The sequence below is a fragment of the Mesitornis unicolor genome, unplaced genomic scaffold, assembly GCF_000695765.1.
Source record: "Mesitornis unicolor isolate BGI_N332 unplaced genomic scaffold, ASM69576v1 scaffold2005, whole genome shotgun sequence".
Classification (NCBI taxonomy): domain Eukaryota; kingdom Metazoa; phylum Chordata; class Aves; order Mesitornithiformes; family Mesitornithidae; genus Mesitornis; species Mesitornis unicolor.
The window spans coordinates 46,022-60,292 of NW_010185954.1; the positions used below are offsets into that span (position 1 = coordinate 46,022).

The 14,271-nt window shown below is 40.7% G+C and overlaps 1 protein-coding gene across 1 annotated transcript; it reads right to left on the reverse strand.

Annotated features, from left to right (window-relative positions):
- Window positions 1-243: 243 nt before the first annotated feature.
- Window positions 244-14,126, reverse strand: RGMB (repulsive guidance molecule family member b). The gene is made up of 3 exons (XM_010184973.1): window positions 14,003-14,126; window positions 11,303-11,814; window positions 244-1,262 (listed from the first exon to the last, which is right to left on the reverse strand). Exons 1-3 carry the CDS (start codon window positions 14,124-14,126, stop codon window positions 594-596), a joined length of 1,305 nt encoding a protein of 434 aa, XP_010183275.1. The 3' UTR covers window positions 244-593.
- Between the last annotated feature and the right edge of the window lie 145 nt (window positions 14,127-14,271).

The window sequence follows — 14,271 nt, forward strand, 5'->3', positions numbered from 1 at the left end:
GAAGGTTTTGTAATTCATGTGATCCAAGATGGTCATCTGAACTAACAGAAAGAACTTCACTCTCTCCCTCCAAAGAGGGGACAGCCACTTGTTTAATGGAGAGAATACAATTCCATTTTTAATGATTTTGACTACTGAACCCAGCAAGTCACTGATGTCATCACAGGACATGAGTCATGCTGTTTCTAGAGTAGGAGAAATTATAGAAAAAACCCACAAATTAGTCCAGTTTAAAAAAAATCTGTTAAACCAAGTAGTACTCAGAGAGATTACTGAGTATTATATGCACATGTTTATATGTATAATACAGAGTTACTCAGATACACATAAATATTCAATATACAAAAAATAAAGTGCTTTCTATCACATCTCACTGCAGAGACATTATAAAATATTTCACCAACTGCAAATCAAATAGATACAAAGAATACTACATCAAACATACATAAAACAGTTCACACAATATGTACAATCTGGTGGGTGTCCCAAGACAAAGCATCCCTTCATATACATGGTATATACTTACATACTCATCTTTATTCAATATATTATGACAATATATATTCCAAAACTTAGTTACAGACAAAACCCTCCTACAAAACAGCAAGAAGCATCAAGCACACAAGTCCAAGACCAACAAAGAATTTCCCATCCTTGCACACACTGTCACTTCCACTGCTGGGAAAAATATGCCAGTGCTCTTTTCTGGGGTGCAGTGCTTCCACATCCCGCAAGGCACTGTAAGCAGCAGCTGTGAAGTTAGCATCACCAGTGGTGAGCAGGTCAAATACACATGAGTAAAAATAGATGTCCTTCAGCAGCATCTTCTCATGGCATTTGGTGGTGGCAGTTTCCAGTGTGTACGCTGACCAGGGATGAGCAGCACCACCCTGAGGGAGCAACTGCCCCCTCACAGGCAATGGTAAGTGGCCACTATCATCAATGCGCTCACTTGAAGGGCAACCGTTCACACAGAGCTGCAGATCCTGGCTCTCCTCGTAGGCCATAACCAACTCTTGAGGCATGCGAATGGCCAGTGTTAAGTAGCGCCCAAGCTGGCGTATATACACCGTTGTTCCAATGTACTTAGCATGCATTTCAACATAATTGCCACTGACTTTCTCCACAATTCGCAAGCTCTTTGTGTTCCCATCACCTCCACTTGTTGTGCCATCAACAAAAGCTGCAGGTAAGTCATCAGTTACTGCTTGATATACTTTCTGATCTGTACAGTCTCGGTATGACTTAAAGATAATAGTTATCTAGGCAGAAAGGAAAAAAAGTAGTTAGTGAAAAAAAAAATCATCATTTCAATCCCTTTTCTGTTTTACTGCTGAACATACCTGGAACTGCCCACTAGTAGCTCATGCCTAAAGGAAAAGACTGTACATGCTTGAAGTAAATTTTTACCATATGACAACTGTTAAATTTGTTCTTAAGTTGACTTGGAAGCAAGACTATTAGCATCTGGCAACATCCACAAGGTCAGGAATGGAAAAGGCTTTATATATAATTTAGCATCACAACACTCTCCTGCCTGATGGTTTCTTAACACTTTGCAATGCATCCTGCAGTCATAGAGAAGTATAAGCACCAATTAACTCCCACAACGCTAGACACTATGGCAAAACCAGAAGGAGACTGTGCAAAATCACAGAAAGGTACAAAAGAACCCTACTCACAGTATTGTCATCACTCCTTTTACAGTGACTAATGACACTTATAAGGGTACTGTACATCTGTTGGATGTGCATTGGATTAGCTGTGTGAGACAACTTTAAAAGCACTGATGTATTTATCAACCATCAACACAAGAGGCAGTGAGACGAGACATGCATGGCCAGGAAGAACAACTGGTCAGATAATTGCTTAGGATCCATTAGTCCTAGGAAGTGGGAGACTTGACACTTTCAGTCCACTGTTGATAGAAAACATGCCCAAGCCAGTGCACATGGAAAAACAAAGCAAGACTGAAAGATACTCAAAGACATGCCTTTTAAGTGTGACTTCCAACACAAAAAGCAGGAGCATAAAGCAATTACTAATTCTTTTAAGATCACAACTGGCCCTTTAAACCTTCACACTTATTTGAATAAGCCATAACTGAAAGAAGTCTTACTTCTAACTTAAAGTCTTACTTGAAGGCAGACCAAGTTTGGAGTGCCTAGTGGCTTTTCCTAAAATAAAACATATAATAAGGAATCACATGTAAATACCACAATCAGATATGCTACTTCCTTCACAGCTTCAGAGGGCAGTCTTATTTTCATCATTGACTGATTACATCAAAATTACTTACAGACTGTAATTTAAGCAGTCTGCTACAAGATTCAGAGTATTCCAAAACATATTAGAAAGCATTTTCAATCTAAAATTACACTTTTTTCCTTGAAATCTACTCTATAGCAACCTCACATTTTAATTTCAGTTAACTAACACACTTCTGTGTAACTTTTTCCTTCCTGCCCCTCTGCTCTTAAGTAAGAGCTAAATAAAACAGCTGATTACAAACAATCCAAATACTTTCATTAACCTCACCTCTCCATATCAGTTGTATAAGACAAAAGACTTCCCTTCTCCCTCCTCCCATTACAACAACTCTTCCTTTGGAGTATGCAGACATACCCTAAACAATATTAGTTTCCAATGTCTGGTGTGCCCCATTTGGTTGATGCTCTGTCAGTCTGTCTGTCTCACAAACATAGAAAATATTTAAATTTTGTAAGTTCCCACTGGTGCTGTCTGACTGGAATTTTCTTTGTATCAATCAGTTATACAGCTAGCTTGGGAATATCTGTAATCAAGCAATTTGGTAAACTGATGTCTGTGGGCTATGCTTGAATGCCTATGCCTGAAATCCAGAAAATGCACAGCCACTCATATTACTGTAAAGAGCACCTCACAACTCTGTGCTTAATGAAGTAAGCTCAGCAACCCAGAGAAGCCTGAGATCTGTCAAGTGATTAGTGTTTCTGCATATAATCCAGAGCCTCATACAGTAAATCAGGTCTTATATTTTATATAACAGTTTCAATAAAACAGACTGTCTCAGCCTAGCAGACAAAGCAGCACTCCTACTTCCTCAAGCGCATTTGTGTTCCTCTGCAAGGAAAGAATGATTTACATTTCAGCAGAAGCTCTAAGCCTGCTCAGCACCTGAACAAGTCTGGAGTTAATGATTTCAATGAGACACAGAACTGTCTACTTGATAAAACAGTTAAGCAAGATAACTGGCAAAATATATCAGGAAGCAGCGACACAACTATTCTTTCCAAATCTCTCCTCTGCAACAATGAAATGCACACAGTTTCAGAGACAGAGAGGGAGAACAGAAGCCTCCAACCTAAAGGCAAGATGCAATAACATTACATGCTGAAAGAGGGTTGAATGACTTTTAAATGAATGAAGACCTTCACGTAGGTTGCAAGGATACTCCACACAGAATAAGCAGAGACCATTAAGAATTTACATGGACATAACTCATATTTAAACACTGTGGCTCAAGATATTAGGTTTGGATATTGTGTTTTCCGTCATGTGACAGCCATTTAATTCATAGGCTAGATCAGTAAAACCAGATTTCTGTAATGTCCTTCCCTTACCACCCACTCCTACCTGCAGAGCAGCCCTGCGGAAAGGGACTTGTGGGTACTGGTGGATGAGAAGCTGGACATGAGCCACCAATGTGCGCTCACAGTCCAGAAAGCCAACCACATCCTGGGCTGCATCAAAAGAAGTGTGGCCAGCAGGGCGAGGGAGGTGTCTCTTCCCCTCTACTCTACTCTGGTGAGACCCCACCTGGAGTACTGCGTCCAGTTTTGGAGTCCTCAGTACAAGAAGGACATGGAGCTGTTGGAGCATGTCCAGAGGAGAGCCACAAAAATGATCACAGGGCTGGAGCACCTCTCCTTTGAGGACAGGCCGAGAGTTGGGGCTGTTCAGCCTGGAGAACAGAAGGCTGCAGGGATACCTTATAGGCCTCCTTTAAATACTGGAAGGCCACAATAAGAAAGATGAGGACAATCTTTTCAGCAAGACCTGTTGTGACAGGACAAGGAGTAATGGTTTTAACTGAGGGTAGATTTAGACTGGATATAAGAATTTTTTTTAGAGCAAGGGTGATGAAACACTGGAACAGGTTGCCCAGAGAGGTGACAGAGGCCCCATCCCTGGAAACATTCAAGGTCAGGTCTGGATGGGGCCCACTGCAAGAGGGGTTGGATTAGACGACCTCTAAAGGTTCCTTCCAACTCAAAGCATTCTGTGATTCTGTGATACCTTTATCTCACACTGTAGTACTGAGGGATACTTAAGCTTGTTGCAAAGGGAGATGAAGCAAATGTCACTGCAAAGCTTTCTCTGATTAAGTTCCCAAGGTAACACAAAACATTAAATAGTGAAAAAGGTTATTTCAAACAAAGTTAATGTGTTATATGCATACATGCACCTATAGTACTTTCTACACTCTGGCCAGGTTATAAGAACGCCCCAACAAAGCTGCTCATGTGTGACTGTTTATGGACCAGAAACCAGCTGTCCTTTCTAAATCAAGGAAAGAAAAATCCAAATGCCTGATCTTCAGATGAAAAAAGTTCTTTTGAAAGTTATCAGTATCTGAGCCTACTTGTCTGGGCAGTAACAGAGCTCTTAACCTACTGCAGTAACAAATCCTGAAAGATAAAAATAAGGTTGCTCCAGAGACTGACCTGAAGATACAATATACAAACACTGAGAGTACTAAAAAACAAAAAAACCCTACACATTCAATCTGCACATGAAATATTTCATTTTGGACTTCATCATCCCGCTTCTACTGATGCCAGTAACATCATTCTCACAGAGTGTACTGATCTCAAAGATTACTTAAATCCCACTGCACATGCAAAGTCTTTCAAAGATGATGTTAATGAGATGCCAAAAATAAGTTTTAAGAAGACCTTCATGTATCTGTAGCAGGTGCCTGACTTGTATGCCATAAACAAAAGCAACACTTTCAACACTGAGCTCCTGTACTAGTCTTCACTAGTGTCATAACGCAATTACAATGCTGTAGGTCTACCTATACACCTCCCACTACTAGACCAGGTTGCTCAAAGCCCCATCCAAATTGACCTTGAACACTTCCAGAGAGGTAGAATCCACAACTTCTCCGGGCAACCTGTTCCAGTGCCTCACCACCCTCATAGTGAAAAGTTTTTTCCTTCTATCTACAATCTAAATCTACCCTTTTCAGCTTAAAGCCATTACCTCTTGTCCTATCACTACATGCCCTTGTAAAAAAGTCCCTCTCCAGCTTCCTCGTAGGCCCCTTTCCTACCTTGGAACCCTGCAATCAGGTCTCCCAACCACCTTCTCTTCTCTAGCCTCAACAACCCCGACTCTCTCAGCCTGCCTTCACAGGGGAGGTGCTCCATCCCTCTGATCATTTTTGTGGCCCTTCTCTGGATGTGCTCCAACAGATCCATATCCTCCTGGAGCTGGATGCAGTACTCCAGATGGGGTCTCATAATAGCAGAGTAGAGGGGCAGAATCACCTCCCCTGACCTGTTGGTCATGCTTCTTTTGATTTTCTATTCAGGACAGCTCAATTTCTGACAAGACTGCAGTACTCAATTTAGTGGAAACAAAGTTGATAAGACACTTTGTTTTAGTTTCTGGCCTACACCAGTATGCAATGATCAAAGTTTTTACCAGTTTCAAGTTCGACAGGTACAGAAGCTGGGGGAAGCAAAACCCAGGGCAGCTGACCCAAGCTGGCCAACAGAATTATTCCACACCATAAAGATCATGCCCACTGTAAACTGGGCAATTTCCTGAGGATGGTCTCTCTCTTTCCTCGATGGTTATCATAACTGGAGGGTCCCACCCATCGTGCTGCTCCCAAGGCCTATTCCCCCACTCATTGTGACAGTCACGTTTTTGCTGAACCTGTTGTGTTTGCAGTGTTCCATTATCTTATCTGGCACACGCTGAGAATGCATGACTCATGACTGCTGTACGAGCTGAGTATAACTCTGTGTTTTATCGTTCCTATTATTATTACAGTTTAATATTTTAGTTTCTTTTATTTCAATCATTAAACTGTTCCTATCTCAACCCACAAGTGTTCTGACCTTTCTCCTCTGATTCTCTCCTCCACCCCACTAGGGAGAAACAGAGTGAGTGAGATGATGCATGGCATTTAGCTGCCTGCCAGGTTAAACCACAACACCTAGTTTTACTTATAATTTTACTGCAATGGTCCCTAAGTCCATTTTCTTCCTCATACATTTGTCATGTATGGGTGCTTTCAGGCAACAGCTTGTATCACCACACAATCACACAGAACCTACCTCAACACCACTGAAGACCCAAGGCGCTACTAAAATTCACAGACCAATCTCCGATTACTAATCCAAGCACAGATGCCCACAATACATCTTAGAAAGGTCAGCATTCAGGTACATAACAAAAGCAAGCTAGCTAGACCAGCAGGGAACATTGATTACAGCTATGTTATACAAGTATTTAACAACTGAAGACCCAACCAGTGGAATATGCACATTGAAAAGTGTCTTAACAATGTTTCTTGTAACACTAGATTTTGCTACTGAACATTTATTTTCTTAATAGACAGCAGCAGGGAAGCAGATTAGATCCCACAGTGGTTCTTGTGACATGTCTGCAAGCCTGCGCAAAGCGCAGTAGTCAGGCAGACTGCTGAGATGGCACTGATGCAGCTGAAGAAACACCTTGCTCTTGATGCTTCTCAGCTTTATCTTCAGCATAGGTCTGCATGTCCTATCTCATGCCTAGCATCATGAGAAAATATTCAGGTGCTCTCTCTATGCATCATTTCCACCTATGGGAAGAGACAGGAAAGGATGTTCTAAGAAAAACACAGCCCTGATGATTTACTAATGAAGTCATCAAGCACTGTGCATAAGTAGGATATGTGCCAGTAGGAGGTTTTATGATACTATGCTAGTGGTCTATCAGATATCCCTGGGAAGCCTGAAAAGAACTTAATAAGTGATCTGTAAAAGGTAGCTATTAGAAGTTTATAGGTAGGCAACCGCATAGCATATATGAGATTTCTAAGAGGGTCTTGCAATGCCATCAAAAGGCTTTTACAGTTCCTACACACACAAAATTTAAATTTGAAAGCATTAAACAACCCTCAGTCATAGCTTCCCTTTCCAGAGGCCTGCAACAGATGTGAAGCATGCAAGTTTCTCTCAAAAAACAAGCAGCACTCACCATCTATTGAAAAATGGCCTATGCCAAAAGGTAGAAGTACGGAGATTTAGTTAGGGAAAATCATACTCACTGTAAAATTTTGATTCAATAGCCTCACTTCAATTTACATCACAGGCGAGTTCCTTTTTATATGCACAGCAGTTCTTCTGGGATGAAAAAAACCTAAAAGGTGTGTTACAAATGCTAATGACTGCTCAGTCCATCAGACAACACCAGGCATCATTCAAAGTAGGATTTCTTCACATTTTTCTCCATATAACCATGCTTTTGTGGTACACTATTTTCTGAAGTCAACATCGCTCAAGGACACTAGCAAGAGGTGTATGTGCAAAAGACACTTTGCTTCTTCCATGCATACTGAGGGTGGGTAGGGCGTGCAAAGGCTAAACTGTCTAAGGAAGATTTCAGTACTGCATCAGTGATGCTGCTGGGGCCAGCTTCTCAGAAGAAAGAACTGCTGAAAGTGTTACAAAACTAAATATAATAACCTGTCTTCAGCCTGTTTCTGTGGTACAGAAGCCCCACAAGACATTTTACCATGACTTCCTCATTCATGTCAGAGGAGAAAATGGGAAGGGAAGACATGTGGATTCCATGCACAGCAGCAAAATACAGAGGAAAACAATTTGAAAACAAGACAGTTCAGCATTAGATGATTTCCAAAAGGAAAGCCAAGATCACTCAGGAAAGCATTACCTGAATGTGGTTAAGCAGGAAGGTCACTGTTCATAAACCACTCTAGAAATCAAGCTGCTATTAATTTCAAAACTACCCAGCATCTGACCGTAGTTAAACATCCTTCATCAATGGGAATGATGGGGCTCTGAGCAACTTGATCTAGTAAGATTGTCCCTGCTGACTGCAGAGGGGTTGGACTAGATGATCTTTAAAGTTCCCTCCAAACCAATACACTGTATGATTCTATGATCCTTCATTATTCATCTGAAAGGCCCTAGGATCCTATCCAAGGGGCATAAGCACAACAGACAAGCTTAAATATCCTAGAGTTTCAAGTTTCAGGTAGACCACAGAACATACAATAGCTTTATTCACTGTGAAGAAACAGATGTTACTGTGGGCATTAGAAATATGCAAAACACCTACAAATTGCCAGGAGCATTTTGTGAAAATATAAATAAATACACAACTCCCATAAAAGGATGTACCCTTCCAATTAGAATTAAAGGAAGAGTTTTCCTGCTTTTCCTGCCAGATGCACAGTACTGGACAGGGAGGGGTAGGGAAACACTTTTATTCTTCACATTATTTTTAAAAATCTCCTGGTATTATCTTGTTTTGTATGAACTCACTGGAATAGTCCTCAGACTGTTGGGTTTACTCAAGGTTTACAGGTTTTAGAAAGAGAAGACACTTGATATACAATCCTCGCTTAACTGCTGATTCCCTTAAAGGTAGGTACACCAGAAAGCTATGATAAATTTGAAGATGATACATACAAGGCCAAGTGACAGTATGCCTCTGTCAAAAGCACACTGCTTTTGATTAAATATTCTGTTTCTACAGATTTTTAAATAATTTCTCCTAAAAAAAGTGCATTCAGGAGAAAGTAAATTTTCTACTCCTTTTGTCTTTGTTTTTATTGGGTCTGATGCAGAGTGGATTACGTACATTAGTTATGAGTTTAGTATTTGCTTTAGCTTCTTCACAATTTAAGTTCAACATAAAACTTAGATGCTTAATGGGAAACAATAACAATCTCAAATATGTGCAATGAAAAACAAATAGCAAGACTAACAGTGGACAACGTTCCGAAAACTTATCTTACAAAGAAGGTAGAAGACCTCTTTGCATGCTCTTAGCTAGGAAAAAAAAAACACTACGTAGATAAGTCACTGAACATCCCTTGGTAAGTCTTTAAAGGTGACTTAAGCTACACTGCAGTCAAAATTGTAAAGTACACCCAGCAGCAGATAGTCCACCACCACAACCAAAATGGAATACTCAGAGAAAAATGCTAGAGGGATGAAACTAGCAGTGGCAGTGCAGTTTAACAAGACTTTCCTGTATCTTTTATAGCAACCTGCTCCATAAAGAAATAAAGGAGTTAAGAGGATGCATTAGAGATATTAAAACTTATCTTGCTAAGTTACTCATACATTCAAACAACATTCATTTCCTAAGAACAGGTGTGCTGATAAGTTTGATTACCTGCCAAAGAAAGAAAAAAACTGAAGGACTGTACAATATGTAACAGATGCTTGCATTAGAGACATTTCTAACATCCTACGCCATACATCTTTTTTTTTTTTTAACAGTTATGTATCACCAATTTTTCCGGAATGATAAGTCAAAGAAAAACACAAAAACATCGAGAATAAATAAAGAGAGAAGGTATGCCCTTTAAAACATGTATTTTCCCCCAGTACATACAGACATTAATCTCCTGAAGTTTTCCTCCTGGTTATGTGCCTGAGAAGACATATTCCATATAACATGCTACCATAGTCAATCATTTACAGAATGTGGCTACAGAGTAAGATAAGATCATCTATCCACCACCATCATACCCCAGCCACCCACACAATTTGTAAACAAGAAGATGCTCAACTTCTTCCTCCAGTACTACCAGGAAGAAGGAAATTCTGCAAAACTTTAGCAAAACTGAGGATAAAAGCTTGCTGCACATGATGAAATGCAGCTCTTCCTTGTACTTATTTAAGAGTCTTTACAAAAACCCACTGGAGCAGATTTCAAGGGATGTTTCTTTTGCAAAGCTTACTCAGGTTAGCCTCATTCCCTCATTATACTCCTTCAGAACTCATTCATGATGCAGTCTGTTCTTGAAACAGGCACAAGTCAAGAAAAGGTCATTCCGAATTTCAGTGATGTATCAGGCCAACCTCTGGCTTCTGACAAATGCAAAAATTTGCCTCACTCATACAACCACTGACATCAGTCAGTACCTCAGAATCCAGCATGAATCCAATAGCAAGACTGATTTTTACTTATTAATACTACTGCACAGCCATCTCCATGCAAGATGTGCAAGCTCTAACTTACTGTGACCACCACCCCCTGCTCCTGACCCCAGTAATAACTACCTCCAAGCTTGACAAAACAGTGAAAATTCTCCAATATTTATTGTCTTGAAATGGTGTACACATAGCCTGACATACCTTGACAATACAGAAGCTACACTACCACAGTGAAAAAAGGCCATTTCACTCCAAAAAGGGAGTGCGATACGCAACATCAGCTTCAAATGCACGTTCAAGTAATTTCCTTTAGAGATAGAAAAATGCCCCCGATAGTTCAGAACATTTTTCAACCCTGGCTTCGGAGGTAAATCTGAGGACATCTCAGCTAGGTTCATGCTCTATACCTCCTTGTTTTCTTTCTACAGACACACCTGCTGTCTGCCTTCAGCAGACAGACAAGTACTTTTCTTAAGGTAAAAAAATGGCATAAGCTACCAACACGAGTGTAAGTATTCCTTTACCTAGCCACCTCAAGCAGCTGAAAGGAGACCGACTTTAAGTCTTGCCTCTGAACACAGACTTAGACTCTTGGTAGAATTTTCAGGCTGCTGCTTCTTTGGTAAAGCCAATTTCTGACAACCATTTGACATAAACGTAAATTTTTTGCTACCACCCTTCAATTCTCCACAATTCCCCTTCTTGTCTCTGCTATGAACCCTCACTGTCCTGGTAACTCATTTGCTGTGCCACTCTGTCAATATTTTTTTGTTTCCTACTGTTACAGCTATACAATTTAGAGAATTTCTGCTTAGTGCAGAGGCAGCCACAGATGCTGCAATCAGATAACTGTTTTAAAGTATTACATTTAGTATCCTTAAAAGCTTATGTGGTGATACATACAGGGTTTTCTCATGGTAGAGACCAGCAGAGGGAAGAAAAGGACTTGTTTACAGTTTTGTTTGATTCTCAGAAAAGAACAGGCTAACAGTTTTACGTTCTTAGACTACTTCATGGGAGAGTCTCAAGCTCCTACACTTAACTGTTAAGGGCTAAGTGACTTACTCTACTACTGCCTTAGCCTTTTACTTCTCTATGCATGCACAGTGCTTAAGAACAAACCATACCTTATTTGTAGCAGTAGCACTGGATCCTGGGACTACAGGCACATTGGTCACTTGCACCGATAAGTAGTTGTTGTCTATGAGGGGCCAAGCACCTTCTACTTTGCACGTCTGGAAGTGATCTTTAAAAGTCCTCAGATGAGGATCACCAAACAAGCCACAGAATAGGTAAGTAAGAGAAGGAGACTTTTCCCCTCCCTGATGTTCTCTGGCTTCTGTGTGGCCACTGTAATTGCAAGAATCATGGGTCATTTCAGGGTTGGTGGAGGATGTCGGTCCATCTTTGGAACAGTTTCTCTGGCTCATGAGGTCGCTGATCCCAAGCACTGCAGAATGATAGACCAGGTTTCCACGGCATGCTTTGGAATTGCGATAGGTACAGGCAGAATACGCTCGCAGAGCCTTGCAGAACTCCAAATCAAAGCCCTCAAGAGCCGAGTTTAAATGTGAAGTTAAGGATACAAAATCAGTGGTGCACTTCTGGATTTGACAAGGTGTTTGGAGCTGGCAGTCACCTAAGCACAAAACAGATGGCAGAGAGAAATAAAACAAACCTCTTAGATTGCAATACTCCATTCCACATTCACAGGTACTGTAGAAAACAACTTGAAAACTTACAGTGCCCACCTATTGGGGAAACACTATCTAACAGAAAAAAGGGGTTAAGAGGCAGAAAGATAGTAATACAGACCATCTCAAAGGCTGAGATTACCCATGGACTCATGCATGAAATAATTCATTACTTGGTATTGTCCAGCTGGAAATAAGAGCATTAACTCCTGGCCAAGCATGACCTCAGCATTTCTTTCCAGATATCAAGGTGATGACGCAATTCTATGCTTAAGTTAATCACTTAGTCAATAAGCAAGTCTTATTTAGTTTTTCTCTGCTTTACATAAGTTACTGAACTTTTAAACAGAATCCTGCCCCTCAGATGGATGTGGTAAATGTGGCAGGCAATACACATTTAGACCAAACCAGACTGAATGAAGCAGAAATCAATTTCTCTTCTAGAAAGCAGGGTGGGCGAAGGAGGGTAGGGAAGTAGGCAGGCCATAAATTCAATTTGCTTTATTTCCCTAGCACTGCCATAGCTAAAGCTTAACTGCTTGCTTTCTGGAATCGAGTGAGAAAATGCACAGCTGCACAAAGTGCAAGTTGCTACTCTTATAGTGCAATTCAATAATAAGACAAGGGGCAAAGAAAACCTTTTCCCACAAAAACATGAAGTACTTCTTAGATGTACAGAACAGGTACACAGTACAGTTTACATGAACAAAACAGTTAGAACTTATCTGGTCACATAATTACCATCCCAGGAAGCAAGCAGTCAGCTCTCTTCCACAGCTCATTATCTGAAATCCTTCCAGATTCTCATAGTAGTTAATAACTGTCTTCTGCAGGTAACTTTTTTACAAGTCATAAGGAGCAGAAACAAAACAAACAAGACTGCACATCGCACTAAAGGAAGCAGAGCCACACATTCCACTGTGGTTAAAACTAGGAGGACAAGTAAAAGAAGAGAGGGTTCCCTCCCAAAAAGCTGAAAACACCCACAACAGAAAACGGACCTCCATAAAGAATATGTGCAAGACTTTACATAATAGCTGTCTAACCACCCAAAACTATCTACTAAAAATATGCTGTGCCTATTTATTCCCTTTATGACCTACAAAATCTAGCTGTGCATGTATTAATCTGTACTTTCAAACTGTTATAAAGCAGATTTTGAACACCATAAAAATGCTCACAAAGATATATGGAAGTAAGAAAATTAGGGAAAATGCAATATACCTAATAGATACTCTTTCCCTCCCCTTAAGGCCCCCTTTACAACATTTCCCACTTGTTTTGTGTATCCTCAAAGTAAAAGAGGCATGGGTCTAGCCTGATTTTAACAGCCTAATTAAAATGTTCCTAAGTTCCTAAGACATGAGGAGTGAAAAACAGAATGAAAAGCAATGTAGCACTTTTCATTTTTAAACAGTTGCTTTCTGCAATTCACACAGTGACTAGAGGATATTAGCAATTTCTTAGCTGACCCTCCTGTGAGTTAGTACTCACGTGACTTACTCTGAATATCCAAACCATAAATTTATAGGGCAACATGTTTTGTCAGTGATGGGCAGCTAAGGCAAATCTGTCAAAATTCCAAAACAACAGAGTTGAAGGAGGAAGTCTCTAACATACAGCCAAGCATCACCATTAATTGTAGGAATAAGCAGTAACTTTCTCACTTGATCTTTGTGCAAAAAACCCAATCAAATTCTGTTTTCAGATACACAAACAAAAAAGACCTATGCTGAGCGAAATGACAAAGGAAACATTGGTTCAGAGCCTGATTTTCAAAGCATCAAAACTTACACTTCGCTTCAGTTATGATTTGTGATAAGATTTTAAACCCATATAAACCAGCTGAGCGAGTCTGTCAGGTTATCAAATAGCCTAATAAATCTGTTCCTCCATACTTCTTGTAACTTTAGAAAATTTGCTTGTTCCTTTCTGTGAATTCTTGGTACAGAGCAATGAAAAAACAATTTGACTCAAATCAGATGACATCTCTACAATTTCACTAAAACTATAAATATGTGAAAACGCTCGAGCTAAAAACATTTTCACAGAATTACAACTGTTCTGAACACTTCTGAAATGCAAACACAGACCACTTCACCAGGCACCTGCAGTGTGTGGGGTACCTTCCACCTTCTCCGCAGTTTCCAATCCACCAAGCAAATGCTGTCTCTACCTGAAGCAAGAAGAAACAGCACTTCCCTGAGCCTTCAGGCAAGCCGCCGCACAGCCCGGTGCTGCCCAGCGTCGCTACCATCACTCCATCAACCTTTCCATACACTGGCTCCCGCCCCGCACCACTGGGCGCTTCACGCAGGGCGCTATCAGCACGCTGCCCACTCGGGGAGGAGGGCGCGCCCAAGCAGACACTGTTCGCCGCCCGACCGCATAACCTCCCGACC